Genomic DNA, 24,329 nt, shown 5'->3' on the forward strand with positions numbered 1-24,329 from the left:
GTTTGAGAAATATGCAAAATTTGCTGCGGAAAAGCAAATACATTTTACATGCCTTGTACCCAATCTTTCTGCAATAAAACTCAATTTCCTATAAAGAAACAGTTTTGATGGTAGATTTGCAAGCAGTCTGTGCTTAGGAAGTAGATCAGAATCCAAAGTCCAATCTAGGTTTCTTCTGAAAGTCTCTAGGGTCTCTTACTGTATTATTATTTTCCAGGGAATTCTCTTTCAGTAAGTAACTGTCTTTCAAAGTAATTTACTAGAAATATATTAGTTCACCATTTTTCAGATGGAGTTACATTTGTTTTGGCTTTTCTGACATAAATCAAATATCCGTGTAAAATAAAATAGTCGAACCCTGGCCAAGTTTAGCTAATAAAATTTGGATAGTTATGTGCATGTTTCAGATTTACTACTAACAGTGAAGGTAAGTTTTATGAACTGTTTGGGATTTTATGTAATTAAATATTGGCAAACAATAGGCTGTGGAAGTAAAGTATTTCAGTTATGGATTTTGACCAGATTACTGAGATGCTGAGTTATATGGTGAATTACAGGCATATGTATAGTACCTTGCTTCCACCAGATTACTGAGATGCTGAGTTATTTGGTGAATTACAGGCATATGTACAGTACCTTGCTTCCACTATAGCATTTCCTCCTGTTATCTCATTGAAGGGTGCAAATTGGTGGATTTCTTCAACATCAGCTTGTGTAATTACAGCTTCATTACGTGTATACTTGATTTTGTAATTATAAGTAGCAGTTGCCCGGGAATTCCTGTTTCTCTTTATAATATAAAAAAGCAAAGAAACAAAGAGAGCCATTGAACTTGTAAATTCTGTGACTAGAACCTATCATATCACTCACTTCAATCCATTCATTTTCTAGGGCTGTTTTGTTCATTTGCCATATGAGGGTTTATGTGAATTCTGCATGCACACTTCCATGGGAGAGGTCAGGAATGCTGCGTGAGTCTCTCACTTTTACTGCTAAGAAGTGTTAGCTCGTTTTTCCTTTCCCCAAACATAAGCAATTGGTTATTCCCTTAAGGAGACATATTTTCTGAGGAGAGCAGCAGTATAAGCCACACAATTTTTTATTTCAAAGGCAGAATTATATGAAGATGCAGCAGTACTTATCTTGAAGATCAGAAACTGGACATCATGACTATCTTGTTTACTCAACAGAGTAGGTGAATTAACTCATGCTGATAACTAATGGTTTCCAAGCCATCTAGTTTGAGCTAGTTGCAGTGTGCCTGCAGTACATGACAGTTTGCAGCACAGACCTCTGCTGCTCTGTGATCTGATTTTCACACAGAGAGAAAATGTTGATAACTAGATATAGCAGATCTGAATCTTCTCTCATTTTTAAGTATTACAAAGCAAGTGACAGTGTGGATGCCAAATGGCTGTCTGCATATGAATATAGAATACATTTACATAATACCACTCTAATTTACCTGCTGGCAGGCCTGGCACGGTTGAGTGTATGCTGAACCTGTGAGCAGTTGCACCTTCTCTTCACAACTGTTCAGGTCCTTGGATTTGGTCACATAAACTAGATTTGCTCTCTTGTTTTCCTGAATTGCATACGTTGTGTTACAAATACCTCCAATCCCAGCCTGGTGAAAAAGAGAATGTGATCAGAATTGACTGATGAAGCTTTGCACTTCTATGCAAAGCTTCATCTATTCCCCACATGGAATTTCCTGGTTAATTCTGTATTTTCAAAATTCCTAATAGAAATGAATGTTTTTTTATTCATGGCATTTTTCAGAAGTAAAATTGGGATGATCGTTACTTTCACCTCTTTTTCACATGTGCAGGTTTCCAGCAAGCCAAATCAGTTTCACTGAGAGAACTAAAATTCTCAAGAATTTCACTAAGACAAGATTTGGAGCCTCAGAAAGGTGAGAAACAGTTGCCAGTTGGAGCTGTCGATTATGAAATAAGATTTCAGGAATATTAATAAAAAGTGCCAAAATAATTTGATCATACAGAATAAAATCTAATCAGCAAAGTATTTTAAGGTTGGAGATGACATTCTTCCCTTAAAATTTGCTTTTATAGGCAGTTTATACATGCCTATGGAACAAGCCTTGAAATATCAGATCTGTCACAATATGAACAGCAATAATTAAAAAGAATTTCAAGACAGCAGAGTTTTGATTGTGGGTTTTCTTTTCATTTTTAGTTCAGATCTTCAATAATATTTCAAGCATATATATTTATAAGAGCTCTTGAACCTCCTCAGTCAATGAGATTTTTGAAGAGGAAAGTATTTGATTGCATTTTAGGAGGAAAGGTTATTTTCATGATTTTCTTTATTGTTATTTATAGCGTAGCCACTCCAGAGAGCAGCTCTGGGCTATGTCAGAACAGCAAAATAGTCATGTGGTGGTTAGGAGGCAAGACATACCCACTTCATCTTTAGCTTAACAGTATTCCTAAAAACACTATGACTTCAGTAAGAGCTGGAAATAAGAATTGCCCATGCTTTCTGGCAGACTGGTACTCTGTGAGTACAGGTGTGGGGCTCCTCTGCAGACTGTAGGGTGTGGTAGAGGCAGCTAGCCTTCAAATAAGAGCTTCCAGCCCACTGGGCTCACTGAGATGAAGTAGCCTCCTGCCTAGCTTAACTTTCTAGCTGTGTGCAGTTTATGGCTAGTTCAGATATCCTTGCCCTACATGCAGCAGGATGTAATATAGACTTTTCCAGGTAAAGTCCTTTAAATTTCTCTGCATTTCAGATTTTGGGACTAATAATGCTTATCTTCCTTTACAGAGTGACTTGAGATTGTCAAGGAAGGGTGCCAATGCTCATTAATCAGTTGCTGTCTGAGAAGAGCAAAGAAAACTTGGAAATTATTCTAGGAGGTGAAGTCACATGTATTGCTTAACAGCAAGAGTACGACATATTGCTAACTGAATTAGAAAGAATGAAGATGTAAAATGAGATATGAGAAAATAGCGCTGCAGAATATGCGACACCACCAGCAGGATTTTTATGTGCAACAAACAGTGTGGAAATATTAAATCATGTAGTTCTTTTCCCAGAAACAAATCTACTTACATAAAAACAAATTAAAAAAAATATTAAAGTTACCCTGGTCTGCATTTTTACTAAAAATAACATGAAAGTATAATAATTTCTTTTTTTTTCTGATCTCTAAATCAAATGTAGTCTATTCAATGTAAATATGGTTTTGCAAAAACTAAACACATTGCAATTTCTGTGGTGAATAGTAATATCAGACGATTTACCTTGACTAAAATATTAAAACCTGATAAACAGTGAATTCCTACAGCATCAACTGCAACTTCTAAAACTATTACAGTAATCATAGAATCATAGAATAGTTAGGGTTGGAAAGGACCTTAAGATCATCAAGTTCCAACCCCCCTGCCATGGTCAGGGACACCTCACACTAAAGCATGCCACCCAAGGCTTTGTCCAACCTGGCCTTCAACACTGCCAGGGATAGAGCATTCCCAACCTCCCTGGGCAGCTCATTCCAGTGCCTCACCACCCTAACAGGAAAGAATTTCCTCCTTATATCCAATCTAAACTTCCCCTGTTTAAGTTTTAACCCATTACCCTTTGTCCTATCACTACAGTCCCTAATGAAGAGTCCCTCCCCAGCAACCTTATAGGCCCCCTTCAGATACTGGAAGGCTGCTATGAGGTCTCCACGCATCCTTTTCTTCTCTAGGCTGAACAGCCCCAAAAATGGCATGGCATATATATACTGTTTCCTTCCTAAAAGAGGAGCTAGAAGAGATTAAATTATATATGATTGGCAAAAAAGTCAAATTACTGTTATTTTAGCTTTGATTTTGTGCTGAACATTTAAGCTTGTTTTAATACACTATTCAAATTTTATTTAGGCTTCACAAATTTTACAAAAATTTGCTTCCTCTAGAATCACAAGCCTGATTTTCTAAGGGTCTAATACTGTACATACATTTGCAGAAATACTTTGATCAACCAGATTAAAAATCTGCTATTCAGTCATCCTGTTTAGCTACAACTCCATCAAATCTTGTTCTGTAAGGACAACTTAATCATGATTTTCCAAGCTTAGGTGGTGTTTGTTAGTGAAGAAGCTTATGTCAAGAATGAATTCAGAAAATATGGTATTAGGAATCTGAAGCAAAAGTGACCACAATGGCTAAAACAAGATGCTCACCTCTTGTAAGCTGTATGAATGCTGCATCTTCTTTAGACTTAGCTCCAGCACATTCAGAATTCCTCTGTAGATGTTCAGAGCATCATCTGAGACAGAATCAGGAGCCTTGAGGTTTCCAACATGGCCATTGCTATACTCAAACTTGATGGGAATACTAAGTTCCCCAGTTAATACTTGGGTCAGTTTGAGAGACCGAGAGAATGAGCTTGTAGGCCAGACACCATTGTACTCTGCTGCTTCGATTGAGTGAATCTAGAATAAAGGGGGAAAATAATTCCTCTCTAATTTTTTCAAGTAGCTTTTTTAAATGCACACAAGCAGCTAGAGCTTTACTCACATCAGAAATACACTATTAAATAACACAGAGCCTATTCAAAGGGAAAGCTTAAAAGTTATAATTTAACATAGCTAGTATCAATATGCATATTTCCATATATAAAAGGAGAGAGAGTAATGTGAATGACTGAGATATTTCCACAGTCACTGCACTCTGTTCTGTTTCATAGATAATCCATATTGCCAAAGGTTGACTTGTATGAAGAAATGAGCCAGAGAAGAGGTACATGAAGCAGGTTGCTACCCAAAAGTGGTATGGAAGATCTGCAGGAAATTGCAGGAGAAAGTTAATGTTGCATAAAGCATCATTAATGCCTGTTGTGAACTCTGTCATCTCCCTCGCTGGGGTCACAGAGCACATACAGCAGTCAGAAACTAATAACAACATGGCTGCTGGGCCAGCCAGATAGTCGTAATTAGTTTGAGCAGTGGAGAGTAGATTACAAAAATTGTCTTTCTGTATGCATTTTGCTGCGGAGCCAAAGGCTTAGGCACCAACCCCATTTTGTACTTCATACTCCAGCCTCAACCTGGGGCACATCCAAGCAAGTAGAAAGTTGTGCTGAACTATGAATAACTCAAATGATTTCTACCCCATGGGAATAGGGCATACTTAGCTTAGTTTCTCAGGACCCTTCCCTTCTATATATTTTGACAATTTAAAGAGACTTTTCTCTGACACCTCAGGCTGGTGATGTGATGCAAGATGCGGATTAATTTCTCAAAAAGCCACACAAACTAAATCCTCATACAGCAGACCCCTGGAGACTGCACTTTCATATTTATTTTTGTTATTGTTGGTGGAGATCACTGCCAACCCCAGTAACTGAAGCTTACAGAGGAGGCTGTTACAGAGCAAATCCCTCATGCTGCCTCTCGGACATGCTTCTGGCATATTGCATATGGGCAGGTTTGGGAGTGCTCTGCAATATCAGGACGAGGTAGTTTTCCCCAGCCCTCAGGGCCCAGTCAGGACTTATGCTGTCTTCTAGGTTTTGAACACATCTGGCAATTCATATCTGCAGGTTTGCGATGAAAAAATTGTCAGCTGGAAACTGCCCAGGGAACACAGGTTTTTGCCTGGGCTGAATGCAAACTACTAGGCTACAGATGAAAGATTAATTCCCTGAACCATCCCTCTAAACTAATTTAAATATAACAGCAGCAAAATAAACTTTTCCCAGAGCAGAAGGGAATAAATATATTGTTACATTTACCTTAGAACTTGCCCCAAAATATCTTTTTTTTTTTTCTTTTTCTTGCCTGAAAATATCTCTGTATTTATTTTAGAAATGTAAACTTTTTCCCAAAAGCACTGGGGAACAGGAGTCAAATGCTGAAGACTTACCCAAGATCTGTTTCAGTAGGAATGGGGGAGAATGTGGGGTAAACACAAGATGGCTTCTGCCTTCTGTCTGCTGGGGAAGCCTTCTACTCACCAGTGTAGATGTGTGGCTCTTATTTATTTGTTGTTTTGCAAAAAAATCCAGCCACTTGCAAAGGTTATGGAAAAGCAATGTTTCCCATCTATATCTATTAGAATTTGAACTTACAAAAATATCTAGTAACACAAGGTTAATTCAGGCTGGAAGGCTATACATTTGCAAACATTTATCAGACAGTCACCAGTCTTTTTAATCTGCAGTTTTCAATTTGCCAAATAAAAGCTTTTAAAAAGATCATTTTTCTTCCACATATGCAGAAGACTTAGTGGAGTTTGTGCAAAGCAATTGAGGGATGCATTTCAATACACTCATTAGAAGCACGTATAGGCTTCTGTTAAAGCCAAGTGTTTTTCACATAATCAAAACTCTTAGTAATTACTCAGCATGAAGCGAAAATATACAATTGAGGATAACAAAGAATGTCATTTGGGACCCTGCAGAACAAGAAGCCACCAGATGACATTAATTATGCTAAATATTGAATCACATCCAGCTACTGTCACATGTTTTATTGCCTTTCATTTGCTGGTTACGAAATCAGTTGATTAAATAATCTTAGGTTGTACAGTTTGGAACAATTGGATTGATCCAGTAATAAATTATTGTGCATCTCAAATTACATTCCATTGTCTCCCTGACCACAAAGCAGAAGAAATACTTCAAGCCCAAGGCTGGCTTGAGCTGAGAATTGCCTGACAAAGTGCAAATAGAATTTAGGGCACTGCGTTGAAAAAAAATAGTGTTAGTTGCATTCTCCCTGAGTAAGCAGAACACATGATGAAACTTAATTACTTCCCAAAAGTTTAAAAAATAAGTCAAGTATGAAGAAAATTTTACCTTTCAAATTGAATACATTTTCTTACCCTAATAAGACAAAGTTTTGGCCCAATACCACTAATTTCCACTTTACTTTTTATTCTTATTCCAGCTCTTGCAAGTCCTTTCTCTGGAAGTCCACTGAGAAGTATGCTTTCATAATTAAATGAATAAACCTTGTTTTCACTGAAATCGGGTTCTGCAAAGAAATGGTTTCCATAAAACATCATAAAGACTGTACAAAACATATTAAAGTACCTGAATTAGAGCGTGTGGAATAAAAAGATGAATTTGTTCATTTTTGTATTGCACCTGAGAAAAATTAGCTGTGCAAAATTATATTAAACATTGGTATACTTTTCAGATTCTATTTTGAATTTCACTCATTATAATTATATTAGCTGATAGGGAAATTACTTACGGTAATTAAGATGCTGGCTCCCTGAAAGAGAAGAAAAAAAAAAAAAAAGAAAGAGTAATGAAATGACAAAGCAAAAAAAAACCCAACCCCAAAATGTTAATGTATTTTAGTATCAAAGGCTATATCTCATCTTGTACATATAGCATAGCTCTTTCTAATTAATTTTGCTTCTAGTTCAGCACATAGCAAAATGCCTTTTTTCCCTAAACAACAAAAAACTGTCATAAAATAATTTTTCTATAAAATGTTAAAGTTCATGTTTGTAAGTGAACCATGTTTAGACTCTGAAACATTTTCCTCAATATATTATTTTAAATTCATCAAAGCAGATAAGTTACTTACCCACCACTGTTAAAACCAGGGCAAATATCAAGCCCCTCATGATGGAGATAAAGTAAAGTTGAACATGCTGGGCTCTCTTTTATAAAGGTATGGGTTATCACATGTTTCTCTTGGCATGTTAGTTTGATAAATAAGTGTATTTTAGAATGCTTACTTATCAATCAAAAATAAACATCACTGAGGTCACGAATGCTGACAACTTCAAATTACCTTGTGCTTTCTGCTAACTTTTTATATGAAATAGACGTTTCCTTTTCAAAATACCTTCTTTGCTATTTTTTTCCCATTTTCCCACATTTTATTTATAACATTTTAAGATAAATAAAAATAGTTCCTTAATCATACCTGAAATAATTTAGCTTTCTTCAATCATGTCTTCAGCCTCCTGATAATTTGCTCTTCATAAGGGTCACAGCTTTGGAGACACACACCTTGCTCTGTCATATTGAAACTCTAGTTTTATAGAAGAATTTGTGATTGATTTCATAGATTTAGGATTGAGATACCTTAGAGCTTATAGACATGCAATGAGAAACTGTCTTTCCCTGGTTAACTGTCACAGTGTCTTTGCAAGCATGTCTTGTTACACACACCTGAGAAGACAAACCCTGTCATTATGACCTTCACATTAGCTTCTGGCTAATGCTAAAAGTTTATACTATGAAAAAGGGAGAAAAACTAATTTCTTTATGAGAAGAATCTAATAAAAACCAAGCTACATTTCCAGAAGGACCTCTGTGAGTTGGGAGTATCAGGTCCTTCTCAATGGGTTCTCAAAAAAGTCTTTGGCTGCTGCCACTCTTGAGAAAATACATCTAGAATCTTGTACTTATAGTAATGACATTTAGACTAGTCCCTAGCAAAACTAAGTCAGAAGGGATTTTACACCCTAATGTTGGTTTTGCAAGTTTTTTTAATCTTTTGCAAGTGTTTAACATTTCTTGAAAGTGTTTAACATTTACTTGAAGTTTAATCTTGTCTTTTGGTCAAATGGTAAATTAAATATCACTTAAAAAAATCCACCTGGGTACAAGGGTTACTAAGGGCAGGAAGGAGAGCTCAGGAATGTATACCTGGTATTTGCTTGTGGCTGTGAAATGTACAATATACTTGCAAGTAATGCACATAATCAGGCAGCTAGACTTTATCCTTCAGGAGGAGAATAAGGTTTTCTTGGCTCTTGCTATTCATCAGGGAGGAAAAGGATGAAACCTCAGCACAGGTCCTGAGGTCTCCACTATCAGGCCTGAGAATATATTTACTGCAGGCTCCATCAAGCAGTCCCTTTACACAATTACTTCATTTACTTGGAGTGATGCCACCTGACTGAGGAATAATGAAGTTTATTACTGTGGTGCCAGTGCACCTGAGCTGAAGTCAGAGAGGCAGTTGCGTGGCCCCTCTGCTCTGTTGCTGCTCCACATATCTGTCTAGGCTGGAAAAACAGGGGCAGTCAGAAGGTAAATGAGGGCTGTCTTGTTTGGATACCTTTGCTACCGATCCCTCCTGAAATCTGGAGAATTTTAATATTGCAGCTTTTTTTCAGAAAGGGAAAGATATGGAATTGGATGAGAAGTCAGGCTTTCCTTGAAATTACATGTGTATCTAGTAAAATATTAAAAAATATATGATAGACATATGAACCATTAGAATAGATTAATAACCGGGTTGTTGGTTCAGTGTGTGTTCAGATGGTAAAAAATTAAGTGCACATGGATTTTCCCTGATGTTTTCTTCCAGGGTGTTAACTTGTGTGAGATATGACAAGATGCGCCGAGTTTGCGGGCCCTGTGAAGTTCAGCAGCATGCCTTTTCTGGCATGTATGCACTGTCAAGTATAGTTAGAAATTCCCTACAGTCACGTTTGTTTGCAGCAAGAATGAAAGTAAATGCACAGCAGCAGTGTAATACTGTAAGTGGCAACATGCGAAACATTCCTTCTTCTGTCATCCTGCTTTTTATGACACTGCTCATCAGTGCCATAGCTTGACCTCTGCAGTGATATTGTGTTATTGTGTTCAACCAGCCACACCTCCACAGGACAGAATGTATAAGAAAATACATATATTATATGCAGAACTGTACAAGCAAAACTATACATTTAATCATTATTATTAACAGCATATGGAAATAATGTTTAAGGGACATATTAAAATGGAGCTGTAGCATTTTTCAAGTTTAATAAAAGGCTTTATAATTAAGCCATAACATAAATAATTTTGTTCTAACTGAGTAATGAAAACACTCTATTTCTTTTTTTAATAGGGAGCACGATGTCTAGGCTCACAATCAGCATGCAGATACCTGATTGCTAGACACTTAGTTAAAATAATTGAGATTGCATACATTGCTGTGCTTTCTTCATCTGCAGCATGTCTTTTCTCTTTTCAGTAGCTCCTCTCCGCCCAGCCTTGTTTTCTTGGGGATGAGGAAAAGGTGATCTCAGAATTGGTGGACCCATTATTACATTAAAGGGAAAACATAATAAATTCAGTAAGCGGAAAGACACAGCTAGAATTTGAGGGTCACAGCACTGGGCTCTAATACTTTTTCCAAAGCAGACATGTCCTTCCAGCTAGCTCTGAGGGAATGAACATGCAATCACTTTAAGGAAATGGATAAAAGGAGGAAAGGTGAGAGCCACACTTTTCAAAGCCAGTACAATTTTTCTTAAACATTCAACATGTCATGTTAGTGAGCAAGAAAATACATGAAAAATAAATAAAGCACAATTAAATAGGCCCTCCACAAGCAACTTCCAAGTGCCTTATTTGGTTGCAAAGGAAGGAACTTTAATGTGGGCATGGGCTTTATACATAACCTGTATCTTTTCCTTTTTTTCTTTTCTTAGTCATAAACAATAAAGAAAAATAATTTTTAAACAGGAGCAGGTGATATCTTGGGATTTTTTATTTTTATTTTTATTTTTTATTTTTTTATATGGTGCTGAGTGTTACAGAGAACATGAGGGCTGTATAAGGAGTGCAATAAGATGAGGTAGACTGCTTTGAATTTACAGGACACTTCCACCATAAATGAAACATGAATACAGCCTAATTAACCTGATTAGAGCTATTGCTTCTACACTGCAATTGTCTTTACATAACACATTCTGCTTGAGTAACAGGGTCTTGTTATCTCCTGTTGTACTGCTGCCGATAGCTCTGCACTCTCCTTATTCTGTATTCACATTGCTGAATTATGGTGCGGTGATGGCATTTCCATCCTGCTAATATATAGCTTAACGACAGAGCAGGGATTAGCAAAAGAGCTGCCAAGCAACCATAGCAGGTTAAAATAGATATAATCAGTTGGCTAAGCTAAGTGATTTTTAGCCTTCAGTTTTCCTCATTTCTAAAGATGAAGAAACCTTACTTTAAAAATATATTAAAAAAGAATTCACACCTGTTTCATACTTAACGTTCATCCTTGAATTTTTTCCTCAAAATATTCAGCATTTGTTATTGTAACATAGCCTCCAAGATAATGTTTGTTATTTTCTCTGGAGACTCTGAACATTGTCTTATGAATAAGAATGTATTCTGGGTTGGGTTAAATTGTCATATGCTGATCCTAGTACATTCACAAAGGGATTTTGTTACATTAGTTTGCTTTAAGGGGGGGTGGGGGGGGTTGGTTTTTTTTTACCTCCATTCCTTTTACTAGGAAGAAACCAACAGGCTCAATTTCCTCCTGTTATCCCGGTTTGATGCTAGCACACTCCTAATGGAGTGATAACTGTGGGAATTGGAAACAAGGTTTGCAAAATGAAAGAGGTAGGAATGTTATCTTTGTCTAGCTTTTGGTGTATGAATGGTTTGAAAGATGCTGTTAGTCTAGATTTGTATTATAGCTGAGAATTTTCTTTTGGTAAATTTTAGTTAATACACTTTGTTAAGCCAAAGCCACATCTTTGTGCATTTTGATGGAATAGTCAGTGGGACTATTCTTGACACCTACCATGGATTTGCCTGTCATTTCCAAAGAAAAGAATGAAACTGAGAAAAAGAATAGCATGGAATTAAACTCTGACATTCTCAGTCTGAAAACAGATTGTTATGGTATACCTTAGATATCCTAAATGCTCAAAGGGTTTTATTTTCAAATATGGAAAACACATTCTGAAGCCTAACAGTCCACTATTGTCACTAACATCATTGGCTCGTCAGCCAGCATACTGATTAAGTGGCTTCAGGACTTCCACCCCCACCCTCACCACCCCACTGCAGTATATACTATTTCCCAAGTCATTCAATAGGGTTAAACTTTAGACAACTTTCCATCTGAGATCTGAGTCATGTCATATTTGAGGACTGCTGTTTGCTATGCAATTCTATTGCACTAAAGATAACTTCTCCAAGTTTATCTTAACCCTAACTTAGACTTCATGGTCACAGAGCGATTAGCTGCTGTGGCATTTGTACTAACAGGAAATCAGGAGGCCCTGAAATTTAGCCTTGTCATGCCTCCACCTTAGTCACTTTGGGGATGAAATGGTGATTGCACATATAGGACAACAGAGAGCTCTGTGCACTACATTAAAAGTTCACCTACAAACTGAGACTGCTTGTAATTGCATGCTTGGTTAGATCTATCATGGCAAGTAATGTATCCAGGTAGAAAAATACTTGTGTAATGTTAGTTCCAATGTACTCCGACTGTATAAAATGTGAGCACTGCTGCAGGGAGGTGAGGTGATTCCAGGCCATCCCATGTGCCTTAGGATGGATGGCTGGAAGAGGAAGCATACCAGGTTTAGCAGACTCAGCCTCTACAACCCTTTTGCAGGAGTCATTGTCAGCACATAAAGAAGTTGTCACTTCAGAAAAAGACACATGATCTTATGTAACCCTGCATGAGGATGCTTTTCTGATCTGTGGGGAACAGGGCTCGAGACATCAATGGAAAAATCTTAGAAAGAAGAAAATTCTCAGGTTTTCTTTACATCAGGCCAAGTGTATTGGACAAAATTTGAGACTCTCCTAAGAAAGGAATTCTGATTGTTTTGGGGTTTTGTTTTGTTTGCTTGCTTGTTCATTTGTTTGTTTTTAAGGTGTGGAGTAGTGTGTATATATATATATATATGCAATGAATTCTCAAAATCACTACTTATTTTGGTGTTCCACTCAAAATATGCAACATTCTTTACAAATGGAGGAGAAAGCACTGACTTTTTTCCCCAGAAGCCTATATCCTCAGGTATGATGATGATTATTTTTCTCTTTCATAGACCTTCACCTTAGTGACTTATTCCTTTATACCACAGAACCACTGCAAGTACATGATGGATCTGTATCATCACTTTCTAGTGTCAGAGTATCAGATAAGTTTATGGTATCAGGAGCAAGCTCAGTATGAACTTACTCTCGGCACAGAATATATGAGGTTTGTGATACCTTAGTTTTACAGCACTGGGTCACAGTGACATTAGGTCACGGGTCAGATAAGCGGTGTATTATTCCTGAGGAAGGAGCAGATAATGCTCTGCCAGTTCAAACAACATGCATTGAGTTTACCCTCAAAAAGAAATAAAAAAAGAGCAGCAAAATCACCTACCAGTATTTAATCAATGACTACAACTTCTAAAGATTAAAAGGTATAATCATATAAAAATAGGAACACAATTTTGTTTTTAAGTTACTGTGAAAGTCAGTTCAATAATGAATTGAGCACCATATGTTTCATTACTTAGAAAGAAAGTTTGCTACATGGTTATAGGCACTACAGCATGTATTAATTATAATCCTATTTTCTGTATAAGACAATCACAGTTTAAAATATTAAATGAAGCACTGATGTTCATATCTGCTTATGAAGGACTACAGTGCTATGATTCCATGGTGCCTGTAAATATCAGAGGACAAACTAACTCTTGAATACACCTTTGGTTAGCACTATGAAGAATTAATTTCTGCCCCCTAATATGGACACAAAAGGCAGGAACACATTTGTGTATCCAGGAGATGCAAGATCTGAATGCAAATCCAGGCCTGCAATTTTCAGGTGACCGGTGTCTTACACACCTGCACTGTTTCCCATCTTGCAGAAAATTTCTTACCAATTTGACTGAAACAATTCTAACAGACTTACAACAGAGAATGTTTCTTGCTGCAGGAAAAATTCAGCATGGCCAGAGCACTACAAGGCCATTCTCCAGCATGGTATGTGCAGCCTTAATGTTTAGCTGCTCAAATCCTATTTTAAATGCTTTTTAGTATTAATATAGGTAAAAGTTAAATGCAGACTCTAGCTCACTACACTCACTACCCAGCACTGAAGTTAATGGTATCTGTTCACGGAGTTTAACTGGAGCTACATCTAGCATATACTGACACTGATTTGTTCTTTGAGTAATCACTGTAACTTCAGTACAAACACTCAAGGAATAAAATAGTTCTCAATATGAATAGGGCTTGAAAATCTCCTCTATCATAAATACCTCTCAGAACATTTTAAAAATATCTTTAAGACTTTATTTCAGAAGCCATTCAGTTTCTTAATGTTAATATGGGTTTTTTTTATTGTCATATCTAAATTAATTTCCTTTTGCTTATCTCTGGACGAACCACTAGGAAGCTTGTTATTTTCTTGGTGTTCAAAGGCAAATGACTGAGAAAGCAACTTCTGAAACTGATTTTCAAGGATTTTTTGCACTGGTCAACACACAACATTGTTGACCAGAGCAGTCAGAACTGAAATTGGACAGAATTATCAATTTTTTCTTTTAATTCTTTGGGGAAGACAATGGAATGAAACCAAAGAGACTTCATGAACATTTTCTACAGTTTAGTCTTATTGGCTTTCCTTTCTCCTCTGACAATTTAGTTGTGATTCATTCACAGAAAGAATTTCTTCTGGGATAAACTGGTGTAGCTCAGTCAAATTACATTGAATTGGGTCAGTTTACCCCAGCTCTGTATCTAACACAATATATCGTAGGAAGATATTGGTTGATACTACCTTCTTATTTTTCTGGAGGCTTTCTAACAACAATTAGATTCCTCTGAATTTATTATTAGTGCCTAAACCCTGTAACTGAGTACTAGAAAATACAAAGCATAAGTATTATCTAGTACATAATCCAAACATTCCTATTAATCTTCCCAGAATTTCTGGACACTGTTACACCTAAAATGAAAAGTCAAAAAAGTAAAAGTAAATGGGAATTTGACATACACTTTAAACACAGATTTAAGGCCTTTCCTACAGATAACAAAACTATTTGGATTCATACCTCTCTGAGTTTTCTGAAGCGAATGTTATGTTTACCACTCCATTCTGTATTTTTGCACTTATAAATAAATGCAGTATATAACCCTATACAGTATAATAAATCTATGAATTTAAACATATGTATTATTTTAACTCCTAACAAGTTATACAAACATTATATACCACTTGCTTTATTGGTCTGGCCACCACAGGCATCTATTCTTCAAAGCAGGTGTCTCTGGCTGCCATCTCACAGAGAGCTACAGCAAAACTGCCTATTAACACAGCCAAGACTTTTAACATGAGATTTTTTGTGTTTATAAACTCAAATCTCTTTCTCGGTGTAACTATTACTCATAAACATTACAGATCTGTCCATGTTTAGGCTCTCCATTCAGCTTCTGGGCTATCTGTAAAAGCAGTATGCTCCAGCCATTGTTCTAACTGATGACAGCAATGCCATTGTTGAACTTAGAGTCAAAAGATGCTATCATTTTTAGGTAGAAGTGTTGATACTAAATAATTCAGTGTCTTTCTGGAAGGTAGCAGCCCTATAACCTTTCAGTTCTCCTCACCAACCAATCTACAAAAAAATGTTGCTAGGAGAAGCTATGGAGGAGTGTAGGAACAGCTCATCTCCCAGGCATAAAAGTAACTGCTGGTAACAACAAAGGGAAATTAAAATATGAGACATACAGCTGTAAAAGAAAATATGCTTTACATGAAAGCACATCAGCAGCTCCATCTATAAATTTCCACTCACCCAACACATTGGGAAATGTATAGAAAAAGATAAAAGGGAGTGACAGCAGTGCATGTACCAAGACCTAGGCAATGTCTGAAGTGAGGGTAACAAATGCTCTGTCTTAATGAAGCATGGAAAAGAAACCGATCTCACAGTACAGTTTGAAAAACCAGGCCAGTCACCTGGTAAACAAGAAAAAAGGAAAACCAAGCAAATAGGCTATTAGCTCAAACCTCACTAAGCATTCACAAGATAAAACTACCATAGACTTCTAAGTTAGTGATTAACAGGCTCTAATTTTATAGAACTGTCTACACTACATGTGGAACCACAGGTATGTGAGCCAAACTTTATGCTGAAGAAGATAATTACTGAAGCAGCAGGTTCAAAGTATACTGAAATGAAGACCACTAAAGGTATTTCTAGGCACATTAGCAACGGCTTGAAACATTCTGCCTTTTCATCCTGAAGTTACAGCAAATGGGAGTTTGTTTCCATTTGATAGGCAAATTGCCTCTTCCCCATAGGAAGGATGAGACCTGTGGACAGATCTTCACAATGGCCCTGGACTGAGCCAATGGACCTCTGGCTGTGAGAAATAAGGCACCAACAACAACAACCAAAGGCAAAACAAGGCAGTGTGTTTCTTCATAACCAGTGGAAAGAATGGTTATGGGGTGGGCTCTACACACCTGCAATAAAAGTTGGTACAAGGGGTGAGAAAAAGACTTTCAGCAAATGTATGAAAGGACAGGTTCAGGGAAACAGCTGGGTTTTTCACAAGGGTATTCCCCAGCCCTGAGAGATAAGAGGAGTGTACTTTGCTAAAGAGCATGAGGCACACAGGAAGCCAACAACAGCTTCAGATTGATCTGGAGAGAAGGAAGGGATGCCAGATTTACCAGTGAAGGAGCTGTTTGATTTCTTGTCATAGCACTTTACCCTCTCTGTCACTCATTTTGCTCTGGAGCCTCATAAGATCTTTGACCTAAACCAGTTGTTTTTGTCCACCTAATGATACTTAATTGGAAACCTATTGTTTTTACAGAGACACTGTTAAGTCTCCTCAATAGCCAGATTGAATTAACGTGAGGGAAAAAGGGATTTTAACTGAAACACACAGGTGATATTTTGTCCATTTTATTACCTCAGCATTAAGAAGTTTATTTTTGGTTCTCTCTCTCAGGGAACAATGGCTTGGATTTGTCCTTGTAAAATAAAGAAAAGAAGATAGAGATATTTTAAACAGCTTAAATAAAAATACAGCAAAACAGTACTCTGGAAACAAATGAGAATTATTTGAAGCTACATGATAAAAAGATAGTTATATATAGGAAATTCTCCTTTTCAATTTTGAAGCCCATTTAAAATTCTTCAGATGAGAAGGCTGGAAAAAGGTGTCTACTTCACTCTCCCATCTGAAGCAAGGAGCAAGAGCACAATGCAGAAAAAGAAGAATCAAAAGTAAACTTTTTTTTTTTTCTCTTTGATCCCTTCCTATATCCTTCAGAACAATATAAAGAGAGCTTCAGGTATTTTCTTAGTCTTGCACTTCTGGAAGACCCTGAATTTCATATATTCTGTTTTCCCCAGTTGGCTTTTCTTTGCTATCTGGAGAAGTTATTCTAACTTTTTATCTCTCACCATTTTCAGCCTGGCTCTTACTCTGTGGCACTGTAGACACAATGACTCTGTCCCAAATTCAAAGCTGAATGAGAAGCACAGTGCAACAATACGATCAGATGGCTCCTTGATCTCCTAAACAGCCCAAGCTGCAGTTCTCTAAACCCCTCACTACATCACTGCGTGGGGACTTAAACTGCACTAACTATGAAACAGACCAAATAAAACCAAAGATGAGTACTACTCTTAACTGTTCAGAAAATGGAAGGGAAGCTCCATTTAAACCATCCTGAAGGTTGCTGCTGTCTCTTCCTGTGGTGCCCTGCGGCAGCAAGTTAGGTACTGACGTACTGCATTGCCCCATCTCTTTCCTCCTTTGAGCACTCAAAGATGTGGGATTCACTGTCTTCCTAAAAAATACTCATAAAACTGGCCTTTGGTGTTTACCATATCTGTTGCTAGTAAACAAATAAGGAAAAAAGAAAGCAAAATCAACCCCAACACCCCCAAAGCCAAAACAAACAAACAAACAAACAAAAACAAGCCCAAGAAAACACCCCTTACAAAATCATCCTTAAAGACCAAAGCAGAGTTATTTGTATAAAATATTTTGTCTTCCCCATGTGTATGCTATGCTCCTTATAATGTATGTTAATGCCTGCCATAGAAATGTTAAAAGGGAAAAAAAGCCCAACTTCACCTCAGCATTACAGCATAAGGGATGATAAGAAAGGGAGAAAGAGCAAATATGTAAGAAGATAGTCCAAGGACCTGATTCACCTGCAGCAACTTATTCTGATGGCAGTAATTCATATGCTGTCGTGGGTGGAAGGTGCCCCAAGCAGAATCTAAGGGGAGAGAAAAGAATGCTGACTTATGAGCTTCTCTCGTACAAATAAATGTTACGGTTTTCTTGCAAAGTACAAAAGACAACAACACTTGGAGTATATCTGCTTAAAGGAGGTTAGCAGGATAACTTTTCACATTTCTGTTTCTGATTCTGTTTCATTAGGTAAGAACTCTGCAGCAACAATTCATCTTAACCTCATTAACAACTTCTGACAACTGCTTTCTTGCTAGCCTTGCTTCCCCCAGATTCTCACGATGAAGGAAGACACAGTTCACAGTTTCTCTTCCCTGGTTTTATTCAGGGTTTTTTATTTTATTTTTTTTTTTTTTATGAAAGCCTGCAATATGTAATGAATGATTGCTGCCAGGAGCACACTGCAATGTGTCTATGTGGCGATTATGTGAGATGTTCATAGTCTTTCACGTTCCATAGTATAGAAGTGAGCCTTTGGGGCACCTCAAAAAGTTTTAAAACACTTGATTTCGTTCAGGGAAGAATCAAAGAGTTTCACTAGAAGAAATTGTCTTTACACACATAAAAAATGAAGGTTTCTAAAGAGATCTTTTAGTTAGATGACAGAAAACCTGCATTTTGTAATACTGCAGGGGTTCTTTCAATAAGTCACTGAAAAGTTCCATTTGACAAGTTAAACCTTGAATTTTTTTTCATACTTATTATAGCCAAGGAGGTGCTAACCTAATACAATGGGCAAAGGAGTGTTACAACAGTACAATAGACCAGACGGAGTTAGTACAATACTGGGCAATAAGGGATCTCACTATAATGAGTGAGAGAAGCAGTGTCTGCAACATAAGCAGCATGCTTCAGAAAAACGTGTTTGGTTTGTTACTGGTCATTTTATAGCTGCAATTGTAACCCAATGCAATGACCTTAAGATGTTTAAGAGTCTTCTTTAAAAAGTAGAATGATCGTTTCAAAGGTTCACAGGCCAAAAGAAACCATTATGGTACCTAAACTAGGGGCTTTAGTAACACAGGCTATAAATTTTTGCACAATGTTGCCTCTATCTAACCTGATAATTTGGAGTTACGTCAGTGGTGTTAGGTTGGGGCTCTAGTTTGATGTTAGGTTGGGGCTCTAGTTTGACACTGTATTGCTCACATTGATGTGCTGTGAAGACTATGGAAGTATTTAGAGGATGAGATGACAGTTACTCCTGTCTTCCATTTAATTATATTAGGCAAAAAGTTTTATAAGTGTGAAATCACTTCTTTCTCTGTACCTTTTTGATATCTGTTTCTGCAGTCTTTAGTATATTCTTGGTCCTCAAGTTACTTTCTTGGGTTTTTACTTCTCATCTCATGCTCAAGTTTCAAGGTACACTGGCTCTGGCTCCAGGATAGTCCTATAGGAAGCATGAAGGGTGTCTTTTTAGAAGAACATTCCCATCCACCGTATCATTCTTAATGCACATAGTGGGCAAAGGCTGCTCGGAAGAAATCCATACAATGTACTATACGTAAATCTCCACGGGTATTCAGCAAACTACACTCTGCAAATTTATGTGACCTACTTTTTCAGATTTGTTTAGCACCTAATAGTATGCTTGCTGCCAATCAAATGGCAACTGCAAATATAATGTATGCCGTTGATCTGGGAAGAATAGAATGATCTGTAGATACTTGAATAAAACTTGGGCAAGTTGTAGGAGAAAATGACATGGGTATGAAATAGAATTTACAGCACAACTGCATGAATGCTCGGTGGGGAAAAAGTGCTGCTCATTCACTTCATAAGTGGCCAGAATGAAATATGTGGGATAGAATAGTGACATTAAGCATAATTGCAATATACAGAGATACAATTTGGATTACTTGGATATGCATGTGACAGGCATCTGAAAGTCCAAGTAGCACCTTTCCTGATTACCAAGAAGGTCAAGTAGAAAGCTTCTTACAAAACAGTGACATGCTTGAAAATACCTGTCAGTAGTCATAATGTATAATGCACTAACTTTTTTGATGTAGCTCTGAAAAGAAGGCAAGCAAAGTATGCTGGAATTGCTTGCTGATGTACAGCTGAAGGAAGAGTGTACTTACTTCTGGACCTGATTTTTTAAATATTTTTAATAGTTTAGTACTGAGGAAAAAGGGCATTCTCATCTAGCACCAAAAAGCTGTAGTGGTATATAAGCTTGAATTCTAACATGACAAAACACAGCAAACTTACGAACATCACCAGAGTGAAACAACCCTTTTGGCTTCAGTAAGACCCAATTTACAGGTACTAAGAAAAAGACTGTGAAATATTTCCTAGTTCCAATTGCTAAATAGCCTGCAGGAGTCAGAAAGCTTGGTTTTGTGGTTGAGGCAGTGGATACAGCCTGAGAAGAACCACTTTCAATTTATGGTTCCATGTTGCTCTTGGAGCAAATCATGCTTAATACAAAATGTGTATAGTATGTCATGTCTGTTGGACTATAAAAGTTTTAAGGCAGGGAAAATCTCTCACTAGGTGAAGACTCAGCATCTACCCCAAAGAAATATCTGTCTTGACTGAGAGGCTGAAGTAACCCTATATTAGAAATACTGATCAATAACGAAAACAAATATTGCTGTCTCTTCCCAGCCTCCCCTGGTTGCTGGAGCGTATCTCAGATTTTCTTCTGCATTTAGCTTTGTTGCAATGCTGGGGGCAGACAGCTCTTGTTTGCTGAAGATCGGGAAGGCTGGCAAAAAATAAAATGAATCATGGAGGTGAGGGAAAGCAAGAATGAGGAGTAATGGGAGAAAATGTGTTGGTGAAGATAGTCTGGTCAGCAGATGGTGAAGAGCAGCTGCTCCTGCAGACAACTGTTGAGACTAAGGAAGAAGATGCTTGGACAGGTGATGGTTGAACGAACTCTAAGACAAGGTGCCGGCAAAATAAAGGCAAACACGTGCTGGGTGAAAGGCATTTCCTTGTCCATATATTTACAAGCTAGTACAAAGGATTTCCAAGTATTTTTTGCTTTGTGTCATTAAGGACCAGGGCTTATCCTAAGTGATTTCTACCTCAGAGTTTAGCACTAGCTAACTGAAAATTCTTATGGAACTAGAAAATGTTTTCACCTCAAAAATAAACCGAATATGTGGGTAATGATTAAGGGCAAAATACCTGATTATATATTCAAGTGTCCACAGTTCAGAAAGCAGGTTCAAAGCATAAGAAACAGCAAGGATGAGAGCTGTAAATATTATTTTTTTTTTTCTTTTCTAACCAGCACTCAGTGCAAAAACCTAAACCTTATTCTGAATTCTCTTGCTCCTGTGTGCCGTGGTTTGATGTTTTACGTAGTCCTCACCATCCTACTTCTATCATTCTTTCCTTTCACAAATCCCTGCATCTGCAATACTGCTGAGTCTTGCTTTAGGACATAACCGGGCACTTGGGATGAGAGCTAATGGTTTCAACAGACATATATGCTTGTTTTTCAGAATGGAGAGGGCATAGGTTAGAAAATGAACTGCCCCTCTCTATCAGCCTTATACTCTTCCTTCTCTAAGGGGCATTTGGGGTGTAATGTACTCAGAACACATGTTACAGATGAATAAAGCATGGTGAGAAGCTCGCTTTATCTGCCTCAAAGTAGACACAGAGATAGAAAGGACAGCAGTTTCTGGGCATTAGGAGGAAGGTTTGTTTGGCAGGAGTTTCGAAACTCAGTCACATATTTTTTGTTTAACAGCTTACAAGATAGCGTATTATAAGACTGAGTGAGTGTTTATGATCTGTGTTGGAAAAGGACTATAGGAAGAAAGTTGTTGGTGAAAGTTGTTTCAGCTTGTCCGGAAAGGCTGGTGAAGAGGAAGGAGGCACTGTTTAGCCTGGCCCTTAACCCCGGAGGACTGGACACTGATCGCCCTATATTTGCTCAATGGCTCCCTCTGGGGCAGAACAATAGTCACTACTATTTCACCAGGGGAATTCAGCACACAGTAATCACTCCTGTGCTTTCAGAGGACAGCAACTTCCTTTAGCTTATACAGGCATATGCATTTATTGTTAAGGGAAACTACCTTCCCATTAAGTGCCTCTCAACTCAAATAGCTCCGATTGTTCTGTCTTAAAGATGTTAGACGTGCTTTTTTTTTTGTGAAAGTATGTAGAAAAAGACACTACTAAAGACAACTTTTCTTGCTTCTTATACTTTAAAGGCTTTACAAAATGTTCCTATTTAATAACAGTTATCTTTATGTAGTAGCTGAATCTTTTCATAAGCTAATAGTTGTAAAGCACTGTCTACTTTGCTTAATGATACTATTTTCCCAATATAAAACAGGGCTAATGGGTGTCAAATGTGAAAGCAATATTCCTGCAATTTATCACTTAAGCCTTCTTTCACTCTTTTGGGGTGAATTGTTGTATTTTTAAAGGGAAATTGATTGCCTTGAGTGAATTCTTTTATTCCTCTACATTAACAATTCATGAATGAAGCCAATAGCTGCAGCACAATCTTTAGTTCCTTGTCCCACCAATAACCTCAGCTGTATCCTGGAGGGTAAACTCACACTGCATCAATCAGCGGTCTTCGTGGTCTGTAGCATAGCCATGTGAACTGTGGCTTACACTATGTTCTCGTTTGCTCCCTTGACTTCTGGCAGTTGGGAACTGCACAGAAATGAATTAACTGTTACAAAGTTTCCTGGCATGCTGTACTTTACATGATTGGAAAGTTACATTACTAGAAAGAACAAAGAATATAGACCTTTACTCTGGGGTTTGGCATCATATGCCAATGGTCAAATGATCCTTGTGTACCTTTTTTCTCTGCTCTCCCATCTCCCTGCTATTGTTAAGCATTGGGCAAAGCCAGTTAAGAAGATTCTGAGAGGTTAAAGAAATCTCTCTTAAGGAACATTTTGGACTCCTTTTGTAACAAAAAAACCCAACAAAAACAACACAAAAAACACAAGCCCAAAACATCACTATAAAACTAAACTTGAAAAGGCAAAGAGGCCAGCAGTTTAAGAATACATTAAGATTGCACCTGCAGATGAGTTCATTCACTACTTTCCATGAGCAAACCCAGTGCGTCTATTCCCAAATGAGAAATAAACACACAGTGCTGGGTAGGCAGACATCCAAATGCCCAGATTTAGTGTAACTGTGTGCCTACAAAACTCATACCTAGAAAATGGAAGTTATGAATGTGGGATTCAGCTTAACTTGTGAAGCTAGAGATGTTGTGGAGGTAAACTAGTCAAAGTGTGGCTTTGAGTCATTAGTAAAACTTAATCTCAGGCATGCCCATCTCCCTGCCGCTGCTGACTCCTCTCTTGAAAGCCACCTGTCCTTAAGCACATTTTCTTCCTTTACCACCTACTTTTCTGTCAGAGTCTCCACATAAGCATGTGCCTTTTGCTGTTGTGGCTTCTCTCCAGCCAAATTTGTTCTCTCTGTATGCTGCAACCCATACCCGCACATCCACATAGAGCTCCTGCATTGAGATGTTGCTGGCCTGCACACCCCAGGAGTAACCCTTTCAACATTATGGACACCTGAGCACATTTACATACTTTGCAAAACGTCACTGGTGTCACCACATAAGGAGTCACCTATAAAATGTGGGGCTGATTTTCACCTCATTTCTGCTAGATCTGTACTAATTTAAACCTGTGAATTAGCATGCATTTTAAGAAAGAGATAGACATACATACACATGGTGTCTACTTGTAATTTTTCACAATTTTCATTATTCTTCTGTATTTCTCTAAGTACTTTGCTGTTTTCACCAGACTTAGCTCAGTTTCAGCATAGCACTTGGTACGACTTGTTATATCACTGCACAGTAAAAACAATTACTGCTGGTTTACAAAAAACAAAGTTAAAAATCTGAATGTATTCAATTAGATTTTTTTTTTTTTTGAGGTGACCAAGATTCAGTAAAACTTAATGAATTCTTATTTTATCTTCTCAGGAAAACAACATATGAAGACACAAATAAGTAACCCACCCTTGTCATTGAAACTATATTTAAGATAAGCCTGCTGTGGCTTCAGTATTGTAGCATTTGACCTCCTTGGAATAGAGAAGATACAGAAGATTTTTATTTGCTTGCAGACTGTAAGATAACAAGCAGTACGTCTGAAAATATAAACCTGAGATGACTCTTAAAAATGATCTTGGGAGAAGAAGAACAGGTACAAGAACAGAAAAAAAAGGAAAAAGAGAAAGGAATGGCAGACATGCAGGCTGTATGAATAAAGAGCTAAGAAAAGACCTGTGGAAATAATTGATTTTTCTGATCCCCCACTGACATTTCTTAAAAATCCCCAAGTAATTTGATGTCCATCTGAGCCTAATATTTTTCTTTCTTTCTTTCTTTCTTTTTTTTTTTTTCC

The 24,329-nt window shown here is 37.4% G+C and overlaps 1 protein-coding gene across 1 annotated transcript in view; it reads right to left on the reverse strand.

The window, feature by feature from the left end:
- Positions 1–7,595, reverse strand: part of LOC133207857 (vitellogenin-1-like) — a 42,300-nt gene extending 34,705 nt beyond the window's left edge. The window contains exons 1-6 of the mRNA XM_061345140.1: positions 7,556–7,595; positions 7,214–7,234; positions 6,840–6,991; positions 4,196–4,447; positions 1,466–1,627; positions 637–788 (exon numbers count right to left, since the gene is read on the reverse strand). Of these exons, the coding sequence (XP_061201124.1) occupies positions 637–788; positions 1,466–1,627; positions 4,196–4,447; positions 6,840–6,991; positions 7,214–7,234; positions 7,556–7,595 (779 nt within the window). The remainder of the gene's footprint in view (positions 1–636; positions 789–1,465; positions 1,628–4,195; positions 4,448–6,839; positions 6,992–7,213; positions 7,235–7,555) is intronic.
- Positions 7,596–24,329: the final 16,734 nt, after the last annotated feature.

The sequence above is a fragment of the Neopsephotus bourkii genome, unplaced genomic scaffold, assembly GCF_033783945.1.
Source record: "Neopsephotus bourkii isolate Nb327-2 ecotype Australia unplaced genomic scaffold, CSIRO-AGI_Nbou_v1 NB_234, whole genome shotgun sequence".
Taxonomy (NCBI): Eukaryota; Metazoa; Chordata; class Aves; order Psittaciformes; family Psittacidae; genus Neopsephotus; species Neopsephotus bourkii.